Raw genomic sequence first — 16,705 nt, 5'->3', positions numbered from 1 at the left:
TTCAACTTACATGAACTTATGCAAAGTGACAGAAGAACCAGATCATACACAATAGCCGAAATATTGTAGGATGAACTGTGACTTAGCTATACTCAGCAATACAATGATCTAAAGACAATCCTAAAGGATGCATGATGAAAAATGTTATCTGTTTCCAGAGAAAGAACTGATATTGTCTAAATAGACTAAAAGATACTATTTTTCACTTTTTTGAGTCTTTTTGCACAAAATGCCTAATAAGAAAATGTTTTGTGTTTATATAAGTTATTAGATTGCTTGCCATTTCACAGAGGGGGAAGAAGAGAGGGTGAAAAGGATAGAATTTGAAACTCAATTTTTTTTTAAAAAACGTTAAAAATTATTTTAACACAAAATGAAAAAGATTTTTCTCGAGTATCAATCTTCACAAGTTATCTTGATAAAAAAAAATCCACCAGCTTAATTCATCTATAATTGGTTCCTGTCTTGACCTATCAACATAATAACCCTCCCTCATATTAGAAGTTCATAAGCTGGCTATACCAAAAAGAGGCATTGGCCTAATGGCTAACCTTCTGGTGATAATACTCTGTATGGATATCATCTGCTCTGTATTTGGAGTTTCTTCCAGAGTTATCTCTGTATCACAGTGAGGTATCAGGTTTTCTTTCAGAATGCTTCAAGTTCAAATTGGAGCTAACTGGCAATTTGAATTCAATATTCAACTAGTATGATATGAAAGTATAAATAAATGTGAATTCATCATTTGGATGAATTCCAGGCAAAATCAAAGAACTAAGACCTACCTGAATACATTATTGCTAAGGCACACAAGGGTCACACAACCACACCAAAATAACAAACAGTCACTCCCTGTCCATGTTTTCATGTAGTGATAGAAGTCCAAGTCCTAATACTGTTTTACCTAAAGTAATTGTTTCTCCCATAACCCATTAATAACTACAAGTGGAGTATTCCTATTCAATAAGGGGATGGGGAAGGGGGGTATTTGGAACTCAAAATTAAAAAGAAAAAGAACATTAAAATTGTTTTTATATGTCATTGGAAAAAATAAGATATTCAAAATTACAAAGATACTATGGAAATCATTTAGTGATCTCTCCCTCCTCAAATTGCTCATAGAACTTAGGGAGTAGAGGATATAAGTAAATTATAAGTTCAAGTAAGCCTCATGGAATGGGAAACCCCTGAAACTTAAAGAGAAAGAAAACTGGAAGGACCTTAGAACACTGAATGTTGGATGCTATAATTGAACGTTAGATCATTTAGCCCAACTATTCTCTGAGGTCCGGAAAAGTGAAATGATCTGTCCAAGTTCATACAGTTAGTGGCAGTGCCAAGAAGTGTTAAGTATTAAAAGAGGGAGATGCTTCAAGTGGTGTTGTGACTCTTGGCAACTAGGAATGCATATATGGTTTAATGAAGAAAGTATTGGATTTTTTAAAATTTTTTGCACGGCAATGGGGTTAAGTGATTTGCTCAAGGTCACACAGCTAGATTATTATTAAGTGTCTGAGGCCAGACTTGAACTCAGATCCTCCTGACTCCAGGGCTGATGCTCTATCTACTATGCCACCCAGCAGACCTAAAAGTACTGGATTGTTTTTATCAAAGCAACTAGATTCAAATCCTGGTAATGGTATTTGATACATTTGCAACATCAGAGAGGGGAAATGACATAACTAACGACAGTAAAACCAAGGGGATTCAACTCAAGTCTCTAGAGTCAACTACCTTGTGATATTTTCAGTCCATGACAATGAACTCCACTATGTGAAAAATAAATACAAATAGCTGTAATTTAGGAGCCTAAAAACAAGGAGGGGGAAATCAACTAAAAAGGTCAGAAGGTTAAATAAAATAAAATAAAATAAAGTGACTTCCTTTAAATCTTTACTCAATAGTTTGTTCGCCATAAGAATCAGGAAACAGTATAAAATAAGTGCCAAGTCACATAAATTAGGTTTTCTTTTTTTTATTTTTCTGGAAAGGACCTACTGGTCCTGCAGACAAGCTGGACAAGAGTCTTAATTCTGTACTCATTGCTTAAGGCTGTCTTCAAGTTTGAGCTCCCTGGATATAATTCTTTCTTCTACCAATTCCAGAAATAGAATCGACTGCCATGTTTTGCAGGCTTCAAATCTCCCTCAAAAGCAGGATTTGGCTCTGGTCTTGGTCTAGAATGATAGGGATTCTCGGGTAGAGGTCGGGTTGTGCTCACTTTTGTAACCTGGAAAGGAAGAGAAACAAATGGCAGTTTTAGGAAATAGGTGTGCAGTAAATAGCAGGCACTTCCACTTGTATAGGGTATTAACAATTACAAAATAGTTTCTTCACAATAATCCCCTGAAATAAGGGATGCAAGAGTTATCACAGGAAAGGAAACTGAGGTTGACTTGCCCATGGTCACACAAACAGTGTGAGAGCCAGATTTAAACAAGAGTTTCTCCTGACTATGAGATTTGCCCAGAATATGAAAAATGGTAGATACCACATGGAATATATTCTTATACCATAGATAAGACAACTGAGGCTTAAGGAGAGATGAAATGATTTGTTCATGAATGCACATCGATATTCAAAAGAATCTAGGTATTCTGACTTCACCAGTGCATTTTCTACCACAACCTTCTGTTTTGGGAATACATGACCCTTGTAAACATCTTAGTGTGGGGCAGGAGACCTGCACATGAAGTCTAAAGATATGGGTTAGATGGGGACAGTTAGGTGGTACAGTAGATAGAGCACCGGCCCTGGAGACAGGAGGACCTGAGTTCAAATGTGACCTCAGACAACTTAATAATTACCTAGTTGTGTGACCTTGGGCACACAACTAGGTAATTTGTTGTGTGCCCCAGTGCCTTGCCCCCCCCAAAAAAAGAGAGAGAATTATTTTACATAAAGGAGCTAACATATCTAACTGGCCACAAAACCAATTACAATTGGAAAGCCTTTCCCAAGTGTGCCTAATTTTAAGATCGAAGTTTTAGAGCTGTATAAGACCTCAGAGGCCATTTGGTCTAAACCCCTCATTTTTCAAATGAGGTACCGACTGAGACCTACTTGCCCAAAGTCATCACACTGGTAGCATTCCCATCAAGTACAAAGATCATATACTCGAAAACGAAGAGGCAACTGAAAAATACCAACAGTATAAAAGGAAAAAATCCTTCCAGTATTCTAAAGTCAAGTACCTTATAAAATTTGATTAGTGTATCTTATTTTAAACAACAGATGTGCTCCTAGAAAATTTGATCATATTTCATGTAATCATAGAAACTTAAAGATTTTGATAGAAGAAAAGGCAGGAATAATATGACATGTACCTTACATTTGAGGGAAAGCAGATTTTTTAAAATTCCCAAGTATGACAACATGTATCAAAATTATACAAGGGAAATGAGGCCAGAAGCAATAGGGATCTCAATAATGAAATTCTGAAGTTGCAAAGGAAAAATTCCAATGAAACAGAAAAAGGGGAATTGCCTGATATAACTAACATAAGTTTTTTAAAAAAATATGCAGAAAAGCAAAGCAAGAAAAGATGACAGAGGAGGTGGCATCACTAACCATTCCTATTATTTAAGAATAATCAGGAATTAACAACAAAAAAAAAAAAGGAAAAGAAGAGAATTTAAAAAAAGGACTAATGCTCAGAGCAGATAGGATGATGGTAGGGCAGTGGATAAAATGCAGTTGGTTGGTAGATAAAATACAACTCTTAGAATCAGTAAGACAAGTTCAAATTCTGCCTCAGATACATACTATGACCTTCAGCAAATCACTTAGCTTCTCTTATCTGCAGTTTCTTCTCCTAACATTAGACAATTAGAATTGGCAGGGGGCATTTAGGTGGTGCAGTGGATAGAGCACCAGCCCTGGAGTCAGGAGGACCTGAGTTCAAATCTGAACTCAGATATTTAATAATTATCTAGCAGTGTGACCTTGGCCAAGTCACTTAACCCCATTGTGTTGCAAAAAGCCAAAAAAAAAAAAAAAGAACTGGGCAAGGGGAAACCAGTGAAGTTATAAGAGACCAGGAAATAATAAAAGAAAAAAAAATGAAAAGAGAGAAAAGAAAGGCTCCAAGAAGAAAAAACATAATAATAATTGGGACTACCTGAAAGCTACCCTTATCTTGATACAAAAATGTAGAAAATAATTAAAGAAAATTGTCTGAAGTGTTAGAATAAGAGGGGAGAGTAGAAATAGACCTGAACTTAATAGAAAATTTGACATACAAAAATCAAGAAAAATATAAGGTAAACATCAAAAACTAATTACAAGAGACTCAATGAGGACAAATTATTTACTATTTATATATGGGAATGTAAACTATATGTTCAAGATTGTTGCTAGTAATCGGGGAGTTCAAAAGAAAAATTGTACAGCTAAGCAGGATTGGATTCTTACAAGTAAAATAATGTAGGAAAAGATTTAAAAAAAGTTTTCATCTTATACAACTGAGGTATGAGAGGAAGAATTGATACAGAGGAATTGGAGAGCTGGTAGTTGTGGAAATCCGTTCTCAATGGGAATGGGTTAAAAAGGGAACAATACATATGCATTTGCACACACACATACAAATACACATATAACAAACATATATATATATAATATATATATATTATATTATATATATATATATACACACATACACACACACACACACACACACACACACGGGTATAAAAGCCTTTTAAAAATCATTAAGAAATAGGATAAAGATACTGGGTTAAAGGGTGAGTGAACAGGATAAGAAGATATATAGAATGATGAGTAGATTCATGGGGAATGTGGATACAGAAGGTTATGTAAGGGAGGGATTCTTGAAAAAAGGGTAGGTTAAAAAATATGAGGGCAAGTAGTGAGTAGAAATAAAAGAGAGGAGTGAAAAGGGTTGCTGCTTTCAGGAAATCTTATAAAAATGAGAGACACAGAAACCAAATACATAGATATCTATGAATATGCATGTATATATGTAACTATGTATATGTATGTGGATTTATGTATATATGGGTATGTATATATGTATATATCTATGTTTAATTCTAACTGTCTTAGGGAGGGTAGAAGGGAAAAAATAAACAGTATATAACAAAGAACAGAAGACCTACAAGGAAGCTAAGAAAAGATGAACAATTTTGAATACATTGTATAGTGTTTATTATATAGGCTCCCTTGAAATGGAAATTTATTACTTTACATTATGATTCCTTATGTTTTGCTGCTCACATGACAATTTTTTTTCTCATTTTGTATTTTTTTAAAAGAAAGTATTATTAAAGGAATAGTTAGTAAACATCTAGAAAAGGAATTGATTACAGCAAGACTTCATCAAGAGCAGATTATACCGAACTAATATAATTTCTTTTTTTGATGTTTTCCTAGATCAGAGAATGTGATCGATAATATTTTACCTGGATTTCAGCGAAGTATTTGATAAAAACTTTCAGGATGTTATTGTGGATAGGATGGAAACATGTAAGCTAAATTAAAATAAAATTAGATACCCTGGGAACCAGTCGAATGTTTAGAATCAAAGAACAGTCATTAGTGTTTAATGTCAATTTATAAGATGGTTTCTAGTAGAAAGTCTAAGGATCTGTGCTTGATACTTGGTGAAGACAGCAAGGTTAAAGGAAAGAGTTAATACATTTAATGACAGTACCAGGATTCAAAGGATCTTGATGGCCAGAACACTGGACAGAGGATCTTGACAGCTAGAATACTGGACAAAGTCAAATAAGATGAAATTTAATAGGGATAAATGTAGAATCTTAGAGCCCAGAAGAGGATAAAGGAAAAAAAAACAATTTGGGGCGGCTAGGTGGAGTAGTGGATAAAGCACTGGCCTTGGAGTCAGGAGTACCTGGGTTCAAATTCAGTCTCAGACACTTAATAATTACTTAGCTGTGTGGCCTTTGGGCAAGCCATTTAACCCCATTTGCCTTGCAAAAACCTAAAAAAATAAAAATAAAAGCACCAATTTTCACAAGTATAAGGTGGGGGAAACAAGAAGATAGCAATTTGTCTGAAAAAAATATCTGAAGAGTTTTAATGGCCTATAAGATTCAGGAGTCAGCAAAGGGACAGCTAATGCAATCTATTTAACAGAGACAATATCCAGGGATTAAGGGAGACAAGAGTCTTTTTGTCCTCTGCCTTGATGAGACTACATCTAGAATATTATATTCAGTTCTGTTACCAAATTTTAGGAAGAACACTAATAAACTCAAGAAGAGGCTGATCAGACTTTGAGTTCAATCTGAAATTTACAACACATGAGGACACATTGAAGAATCTAGAGGAAAAGACTGGGGAGAAGGGAGGCAAGGGTTGTTATGATAGCTGTCTATCAAGAAATTAAAAATGTTGTCATATGAAGGGGGTGTTTAGATTTGTTTCACTTAATCCTAGCAGACAATGTGTGGAAAGTTACAAAGATGCAAATTTAAGTTTGATATAATGAAAAATTTTCCAATAATCAGAGGAATGAGTTGATTCAGAACAAAGTAAATTCTGAGGTCTCCATACAATGGCTGGGGAAGTTGTTTTGGGGTATGTTTTAAGAAGGAATTCTTTTTTCAGTACTGGTAAAGTTAGATGGCCAATTAGGTCCTGAAATTTATAACAGAAAAAAATACAGTAGAGAATATTAGAACTGGAAGTAATTCCAAAAACAGATAGAAGGATCTTAGAATGAGTGGTAATGGAACACAGAATGTTAGATTCATTTAATCTAATTCCCTCATTTTAAAGAATAGGAAATTTACTCTCAGAGACAGTGATCTGCCAGTAGCAAAATCTTCAAGCCTTTTCCATAATTCAAGCTATTATCTTCCCTACTGATTTATATCAAACTCTTCTCTGCTCTGCCTTCCCCAACATGCATTGGAGGGAAGGGATTTTCCTAGAAAACAAAATTCCTTCTTAAATGTGAGTAATTATCCAATTTCCTTTTTCTGTTTTGCAAACTTGGATTTCAGGAAGTCCACCATATTTACAATGACAATTAAAAGTGTTTAATCTCAATGAACATATTCCTGTACTTCTGTCCAAGATACTTCTCCCATCTTACTTAACCCAACTATTGATTCATGAACTAGGTAATCAAATCTTTTTTACCTTTGACAGTTCTCCCAAATCAGGGCGCACCCATCCCAGCTTTTGTAGGACACAGTTGTCAAATTTTGCCTGTTCCTTGCGACATCGACGAAGCTCTTGAAGCTCAGAATAATCAATACATGTCCAATACTCAGTAAAGGACTCAGCACAGTGTGTCTTTATATTCCTAAAAGGGAGAAACTAGGAAGTTAGCTTATTGGGAAGCAAAATAGGAAGAAGAGTAATATGTATGAAAAGCATAGTGGTAAATCAAGAAACTTGAGCTCAAAGTTAAGCTGTTACTTGGGTATCTCAGTTAATCATGTAATTGTGTAATCTCTGAGCAAATATTTAATTTATATGGATCTCAATTTCCTAAAACTAAATGGGGGGAAAAACCTGAGTGATATATAAGGTCTATTCTAATTCTAAATTCTTCCCCCCCCCAATTTTTTATTTAAGATAATGGGATTTCAGTGACCTGCCCAAGGTCATACAGCTAGGTGATTATTAATTGTCTGAGGCCAAACTTGAACTCAGGTCTTTCTGACTCCAGGCCAGTGCTCCATCCACTGTACCACCTAGCTGCCCCTTAATTCTAAATTCTATGACTCATGATGGATAAAACTCAAAAGACAATTTCTCTTTTCAATCTATTCCTCATACAGCTGACAAATTTGATATTCCAAAAGCAGAGATCTCCTACTCAAGAAACTCCAATGATTTCAAACTATAATCTTTTTAAAAAAGAAAAAAAGAAAAACTTCTTTTTCTTGGCATTTAAGTTCTTCACAATTTGGTTTCAATTTACCTTTCCAGGCTTACTATATGTTAAATCTCCTTCACACATTCTCAATTCTAGCCAAATTTTCCTACACAATATTCTGCCTCCATTTCCAAGCCTTCACAGACTTAGAATGTATGTATTAATGAATGATGTCTCCCTCAAAGGACTCCCTAGTTTCTTTTATAACTCTAGTTTAATTAAAGTTCTGTCTCTTTCAAGAGGTCTACCTTGATCCTCCCAGTTGCTATTTACCCTCCCTTCTCATCCCCAGAATTGATTCTGTATTTACTCATCTGTAAACCTCATCCTCCCTGACAGAATATGAGTTTCATCATGGCAGAAATGATTTAAATTTTGTTTTTTTTTTTTTATCCCTAGCATAGTTCTTAGAACACAGCAGGCAACGAATTAATGTTTAGAACATAAATCAATGGGATAAAAGTAGTAGGTAATAACAACAATAATTATAATGATGATAATGATCCTTGGGTATGTATATATAAAACATCATTTCCAAAGCATTTTACATAAACTATCTCAATGTCCACAACAAACTTACAAAGTAGGTATTACAAATATTATTCCCTTTTTAAAAATGAGGAAACAAAGAATCAGAGTTGTGAAGAGATTAAACTGTAGACCTGATTCCAATGGTAGACCTTCTGATTCCAATCTAACACTCTCTTCTAAGTCAATAATGTTTTTGTACCATAAAACCTTGATTACAAAGTAAGGTCTATTATTGGAAAGATATAGAGAACCAGAAATTGGCCGAAAAGGTCATAGAGAAATCAGGACCAGGTATTATAGAGTTAAGTAAGAACCTAACTCTCCCTCAGGAGTGTATTTACACTAGATACATCCAGCTCAAATAAATTAAGTTAATTTGGTTTCTAAACCTGAGCAGATTAGAAGCAAATTAAGAAGAGATAAGGATGGAGTGTAGAGAACTGTAGCTGAAGCAGGCAAGTGTAGAGTAGCAAGAAATGACAATGACTATGAGAAATAAGACTCCAGAAATACTACAAAAAGCAGACACACAAAGTCAAAAGCACAATGCACATTCCAACACTAAGCATAATATTTTACAAAACATTACATCAACTAACATACTTAATGACAGCTTTGAACTGTCAAGGAAAGGTTATGCTACATCCATTATTCTATTTATAAAAAACACGTATTTCATTTTAGAAACATTTCCATTCCAAAGAGGGAAAACTGTTTCAGTTTAGGCAACTGAAAGTCTCTAATGGGAATTTCTCTTCCTCCTTAGCACAGTACACTATTCCTAATAATGTGAGCTATGGGTGTTAACTGTAGTAGTGAAATTATTATTGTCCTAGGAAAATCCAAGTCTCAAGACTTGCATGTAATTCAAATGTATGTCTCACTGACTATCAAATTCAACCTGTCCAACATCTGCTGCTTCCCAGTTCAACACCCTCATTCACCCATCTGTTAGTCAACAAGCATTTGTTAAGTACTACTATGTGCCAGGTCACTTAGGCAAAGTGCTAGGGATGTAAAGAAAGGCTACTCTCAAGGAGCTTACTGTCTAATGGAAGAAACAACATGAAAATAACTAAGTACAAACAAAATTTAGCTATCTAGATATAGGTACATACATGTGCACATGCAGATAAATCTCTCTATATTGCAAATGCATATAAAAGCTTTGAATAGGATCAACTGAAGTCACTCAATAGAAAGAAGGCACTAATGTTAAAGGGATTAGAAAACACTTCCCATAGAAATTGGGATTTTAAGGGAGACAGGTAAAGTCCGGAGGCAGAAATGAGAAGGAAGAGAATTCCAGGCATGACAGTTGGCCAGTTGAAAATGTTCCAAGTCAGAACAAGGTTAGTCTTATTCCTGGAATAACAAAGAGGCCGGTGTTGCTAGAAGGGGATCAGGTTATAAAGGGCTTTGAAAATCAAACAGAAGATTTCATAGTTTATCCTAAGGGTGATAAGGAGCCACCAGAGTTTACTTGAGTAGAGGAATGACAATCAGATCTGTTCTTTAGAAAGAGCACTATGACAGCTGAGTGGAGGATGGATTAGAATGAAGAGACTTGAGACTTTCTCCTGTTTATAAGCTAGGGTTATCTTCAATTCTTTCCTTTCATTTCCCTTCCATGTCTAATCAGTTAGCAAAATATCAATACATCTCACAATCATTCCCTCTCAATTTTCACTTTACCTTAGTAAAAGGTTTCATTACGTTCACATGGACTACTGCAATTGACAAAGATTCTTAAAGTTTGTAAAATGCCTTACATACAATGTTTTATTTGAACCTATAAGTTAAGTATTATCATGAATCTTTTATACAGATGAGGAAATAGGCTTAGAAATGTTAAGTGACTTGCCTTTGGTCATAAAGATACCAAGGGTTAATGGCAGGATAACGACAATCCTCTCTCTTAAATCCAATATTCTATGAATGAAATCCTGTTGCTTCCTAACAGCCTCCTAATAGGTCTTTCTGCCTTCACTCTCCCTCTCTTCAATCCATCTTTTACTTCAACAAAAATAATCCTGCTTAAGCAGAGATGCTCTCATGTCACTCCTTCTGCTCAGAAAATTCTTGAGGTGACTTCAGGTTGCCTGGTGAGTGAAATTGGGAATGTAACTGATAAACAAAACTTATTGCAGAGGGCTTGTCATATAATATTCCTAATACTTCAGAGTTGGAAAATTGAGACCTGAACAAAAAGTTTCTCTAGAGCATAACTAGCAAGTATGGCACCATTCCTTCTTTTTAGCCCTCTTTCTTATGCTGCTCCCTTACATGCATCTAAACCGAACTATTCACTTAACTATGCTCTGAACCTATCCTAGACTTTCTACACAAGAGTGAATATGGTACTTGGCACTGTGAAGTGAACAAATTTTCAACTGAACTGTTGAACATGACAGCTGAGTGGAGGATGGAGGTAAAACTGCAGAGAGAAGAGGGGCATTTATTTCCTAAGAACAACTTCCAATTGAAATGGCAAGCGGACCAGAGGCCCTTGGGTGGGTGACTCAAATTAGGGTTCAAGAACTCTCTTAGATGGTGGTTAACTATCAGGTTTATATCTTATATAACTAGCAAAATGAAGGTGTTTAATGCAGCATTTGGTTTTCCTATATTTTTTCATTTATTTTTAACAATCAAAACCAATTCAATGAATTAATGACATTTTTACAAAACAAATTTAAGAGAAAGTGTGCATCTATATAGTATGATTATGAGAGAAATCAATTAAAAGTACTCTCCCCCAAAAAGGAACTCTAATGTGGTTTTTAATCTAGAAATTCATAATATAGAGGAAAATTCTGGCTCTGTCACTAATTTATTGTTAGAGAATAATTAAGTCAATATTTAAGTCAATATTAAGTCAGTTTCTTCACTTGTAAGATGAGAAGACTTTATTAGTCTCTAAGATTCCTTCTAATATTAATATTAATATTCTATAGTTCCATGATTTATGTAAGATTCAGTCAGTCACCTAAGGTTATTTAGGTTGTAAAGTTCATCCCTATCACCCTAGAAGCTATACAACCCAACCCTGCCCCTGGCATTCTCATAATTAATGGCTTTCTCCCAAAGAAGCTTATAGGTACCATGGGACAAAGTGAGAAAGAAATTTTTACCAAGGGAACATGGTACACCTAAACCATAAGAAATTACTTTGTTGAGAATCTACCTTAAAAAAATAAAAAGATCAAATTCCTAAAGTCTTCTTTAGTTTTCTTTAGGGTGAAGCCATGAACAAATCAGCTCCCTAAGTCACAGTTTCCACAACAATAAGAGACAACATTTACACTATGTACTTCCTGGAGTTGCAGTAACTTGAAACTGCCAAGCTCAATAGAATAATAAACTATTATGATATATAATAATTAACTAGTATAATATCATATTATTAAACAATAATTACTCTTATTATAAGGAGCACAGAAAGTACAATGGGAAAATACATATGTCTCACCTTGAATTCCCTCACTTGTCTCTGCAGCTGCCTTTTCTGAGTGATATTGACAATATGCAGGAAGACAATTTTAAAATCTTATTTCACATTACTTCAAAAACAAATTTCACCTAAAATTTATCAGCTATTTCCTAAATTTGACATTTTCTCAACTCTATAAATCTGTACAAATTGTTCCTAATGCTTGAAATGCATTACCTTTTTAATTTCAGCTCTGATATGCATTCTTGAACAAGTTATTTAATGCTGCTCCCTCAGTTTTTTTATACGTAAAATAAGGGGGTTGAGCCACATCAGTGTTTTCAAACTCCTATAATGGGGGCTAATAAACCATATATGCAGTATTCTTTCAGGAACACTAAGAAGAACCACATATTAAAATTATCTATGTCCTACTGAAATTTTACTTATTTTGTTAAATATTTCTCAATTACATTTTAATTAGGTTCAGGCTACTTGTGGAGTGTTACAGATGGTGCTTGACACCTCAGACCTAGATGAAGAATAATGTATCTTATATTTTTAAGTCTATGATCCTCTGATCTTCCTTCATGATTTATTCAGGTGTCATATCCTTTATGATACCTCTCCTAATTCCCCTATTACTAACTAGTCCTCTCACAAATTATTTTGTATATCCCCAGAGTACAATATAAGCCTTTTGAATGCAGGGATTATTTTGTCTTTGCATCCCCCTACATTTAGCACAATGCTTTTCATACAGCAGGCATTGTTTTGAATTAACTAAAAATATTGCCTTCTAATCTTTTCACTTGGTCTTTTTGTGCCAAGGCATATACACAGAGAAATCTTTACCTGAAGAATTCCAAAGCACACTGATTGACAAGTTTCCCTTCGCTTAAACATCGCCTTGGATCCTTCTCTTCCCAGCGGCAAAGCATAAATTCTTTATTGACTTTATCACACTGTGAACCATAATGATGGGCTGCAGCTTTTAGTACGGCAGAACTGACATTCACCTGCAGGAAAAGTTTTAGAAGAATCACATATTTGTGAACAGAAACAAGTTTCTTAATTATACTCATGCTTCTAGATTATAAATTTCCTGAGGAAATGGATGTTGTTTTGCTATTTAGCTTAATAACTCTATTGATCAGAATGTAAATTGACTCCAAATTCAGGCAATAGCCCTAAGGCCTCTTTTAAAGAAAAAATAGAGAGAGACCTATAATGAAATAATTACAGAAAACTACAATAAAAATTATGCACATATTTCCTGTGAAAAATGGATGGTAAAGGAGGAGACGTAGATTGCTCAGTCAAAAGATGCTATGATCCCAAAGGAAAAGATTCTAGCACCCATACATTACCACCAAATGACAATCAGCATCATCAGCAAATTCAAATTCATATTAAGAAAGGAAAAAAGTTGGTGGAAATACAACTGCAGATTTCAAACTGGACTGATGCATTTTACCCTATAAAGGCTAGGACAAGAGATTAAAAGCCAAGAATATCAGAATCATCTGCCACATTCAAGATTTTTATAAGCCAGATTTGGTGGGGAACAAAAGCCTGATATTTATATTTGAAGCAACAGAATCAATCAATAAATGAACATTCACTAAGTGTTTACTACATGTCAGGCACAGTGCTAAACTGGGGATACAAAAAGAGGCAAAAGACAACAAGGAGTTTACAATCTAATGGGCAAGATATCATGAAAAGAAATACATAGAAAGCAAATAAAACATAGGATAAATAGGAAATAATAAAAAGTTAAGAAATGGAGTATCACTCAAGACCTGCCAAGAGGTCAGTGTCACTGGATTGAATTGTTATGTGTCAGGGAGTAGGATATAAGACAACTGGAAAGGTAGGATACAGGTAGGTTATAAAAGGCTCTGCATACCAAATAGCACATTTGGTATGAAAGCAAAATGAAGTCAATGAAGCTTACTGGATAGACTGGATAGGGAGCAAAATCATGGCTGAATGGAGACTTTAATGACTGAATGGAGAATGGACTGGAATGGGGAAGTCTGGAGACAGACCCACCAACAGACTGTTGCAATATTCAAGGTTCAAGATGATAAGAGTCTGCCCTACAGGGAAGGCAGGAGAAGAGGAAGACTTGGGTCAGGGAAGATAATGAGGTCCATTCTGGATATGCTGAATTTAATGTTTACTGGACATCATGTTTGAGGGGTCTGAAAGGCAACTGGAGATTTAAGATTCAAGTAAGCAGAGGAGTTGGATAGATAGGCAGATTTGAGAATCATCAATATAGAGATGGTAATTAAATCCATGGAAACTATGAAATCAAGTAAAGCAGCACAGTGGGAGAGGAGAGGACTTGATCCCCAAGCCCACCTCAATGCTCATCAGAGGACTTTGAACAACATCAGTCAAATTGAAGTCATTAAAAGCTATCATCAATCACACATTTATTCAGTATTTTTTTCCAAAATTGATCCCTGTTGGTTGAAAAGTCTTTAAGTATTTCTACCAATTTCTTTCTCATGGCAACAATATTATTTCAAATGTAAGTGACACTTTTGGATTTTTTTTATAGCATTTTCCCTCATAACCACTCTAATAGATAGTGAAGCTTTCCTCATCTTGCTATCAAAGGTAGAGATGGGAAAAACTGAGGGTCAGGGACCTTAAGTGTCCTGTTTAAGACACCCACATTGGTACTAAGTGTTAGGACTCAGACTCAAACCTAAGTCTGTCAGGTCCTACTGGATTAAAAAGTAGGTCATTCAGTAATTTATCCATTTCACTTAAAAGCATACTGTATGCAGAACACTGGGTTAGGTGCCAGGAAAACATAAAGTTTAAATAAGAAAGAACATTATCCTCACAGAGCTTTACAATCTAACAGAACAGGCCTCAAAATCAGACTTCACCTAATAACCTGTTTGCCCTTAATCTCAGAGCAACTATAAAGCTATAAGCAGAAGAGGAAGTGCAGACCAGCATTGATAGAGGAAGTTAGTTTCCTCACCTAAGAGAATGACCTCTATTAATGGAATCGTAGATCTAGTTTCCATCCATATCCCTAAAAAACAAATCACAGCCACCCCAAAAAAACCCTCAAACCCAATATTCATGCCAGAAAAATCTCATTTTCTACAATTCTATAAGTTAGTGACAAATCAAGAGGCATATATTCTAGTGATGCTTCATATTTTCATCATATTGATATCTTTTGTTTTGTTGTTTCATAATTTCTACTCCAAAATATTCCCCTCCCTCCCTCCCTCCCTCCACACACACATACTTAGTAACTGAGCCATTCCTTCCAAAAACAAAAATTTTGACCAAAAAACTGACCACCATTCTGGCATTCTTTCCACTCCAACACAGTGCAGACAAGGTCAAGCTGACATACATGACAGCCATAAATAGAATCATAATGCCCAGATCCCTGAGTCCAACTTTTGCTACTCACAAGCTACAGAACACAGGTGACAACAACTGAGTCTGAGGTCTCTTGTCAACTGCCCAAAGCTAAAAGGGTTCTCCTGATACTAAGGATAGGCACCTCATGAAATTCGGGACACAGACACCTCTGACTGCCATCAGTAGAGCTGAGAGAAAGTAAAATGATTGGTGACTATGCCTCACAGGGACAGTGTGTATTCCCCAGGGTCCACAACTACGGGATGTGTTTACATTCTGAGAGACTATAAAAGAACTAGAAGAGTAGGAAAGGATGGTGGAGACCATAGGCTTTCCACTTAGAGAGAAAGGAGGTGGAAAGGTAAGGTTCCAAGGAAATGGGAGAACACTCTATTGAAAAAGGGGGTGGTGGGTTTCAAGCCTAGTAGAGAGTAGAAGAAGGGATCAACAAATACATGTTTCCAACACATGAGGTTGGAAAGTGACTGCTGCCCTCCTGGAACTGAGAGGTGTAACCAGTTGTTAAGGGTTTGTCAAATCTGGTTCAAGGAGAGGTGATCATCAGAAAGTAAAGGGGGAGGTAAAAGGAAGATAGGAGGGAAGGTAGAGGGCATGGTAAGGAATAATTCCTAGGTAAAGAACAATCAGTAGTTTAGTGAGAAGAGAATGGGGGGGGGGGGGGTTAATTGTATAGAGAATGTAGGGAGTGACTAGGAAGAGAATGGGGGCTACCAGGAAAAGAAGATGGGGTGATTATGGAGAATGTGGCACTGACTAGGGCAAGAATGGAGGTGTTGGGGTGTCAGGGAAGAGAATGGGGGCTACCAGGAAAAGATGGGGTGATTATAGGGAATGTGACAGTGACTAGGACAAAGATGGAGGTGTTGGGGTGTCAGGGAAGAGAATGGGGGCTACCAGGAAAAGAAGGTGGGGTGATTACAGAGAATGTGGCAGTGACTAGGGCAAGAATGGAGGTATCGGGGTGCCAGGGAAGAGAATGGGGGTGTCTAATAAGAGGAGTATGGGATTACAGGAAGAGAAATGGGGCGACCAGGAAGAGAATGCGGGGTGAACAGAAAGCGCATGGGGTGCCAAGGCCGAGACTGCAGGGGCGGGAGGGCGGCCCAAAGGGGGCTGTCTCGGGGCGGCTGGGAGGCGCCAGGCCCGAGGGCGCGGGGCCCGAGCTCGAGCCACCATTCCGTCCGCTGCTGGGCGCGAGCGGGGCCTCACCTCCTGCACGTTGAGGTCCTCAAGGGTGGGCAGCTCCACCACACCCGGCATGGCGGCGGCGGCGGCGCGCGGGGCCCAGGCCAGCCCGCTCCGGCCCGGCTCTCCTTGAAGTCCCCTTTCCCCAAGTCCGCTCCCGAGTCGCACCGCAGTGACGCATGCGCAGGCGCGGGACCCACCGCCGACCGTCACTCGGCCCGCTTCCCCGGAGTTGTACGCAAGCGCGGTGGAGC

The 16,705-nt window shown here is 36.7% G+C and overlaps 1 protein-coding gene across 1 annotated transcript; it reads right to left on the bottom strand.

The window, feature by feature from the left end:
• Positions 1–1,876: 1,876 nt before the first annotated feature.
• On the bottom strand, positions 1,877–16,678 carry NDUFA8 (NADH:ubiquinone oxidoreductase subunit A8). The gene is made up of 4 exons (XM_074211651.1): positions 16,476–16,678; positions 12,693–12,856; positions 7,129–7,294; positions 1,877–2,230 (listed from the first exon to the last, which is right to left on the bottom strand). The coding sequence occupies exons 1-4, from the start codon at positions 16,524–16,526 to the stop codon at positions 2,093–2,095; spliced, it is 519 nt and encodes a 172-aa protein (XP_074067752.1). The 5' UTR covers positions 16,527–16,678; the 3' UTR covers positions 1,877–2,092.
• Between the last annotated feature and the right edge of the window lie 27 nt (positions 16,679–16,705).

The sequence above is a fragment of the Macrotis lagotis genome, chromosome 1, assembly GCF_037893015.1.
Source record: "Macrotis lagotis isolate mMagLag1 chromosome 1, bilby.v1.9.chrom.fasta, whole genome shotgun sequence".
NCBI lineage: Eukaryota > Metazoa > Chordata > Mammalia > Peramelemorphia > Peramelidae > Macrotis > Macrotis lagotis.
This window is presented reverse-complemented; position numbering and strand designations above follow the sequence as displayed.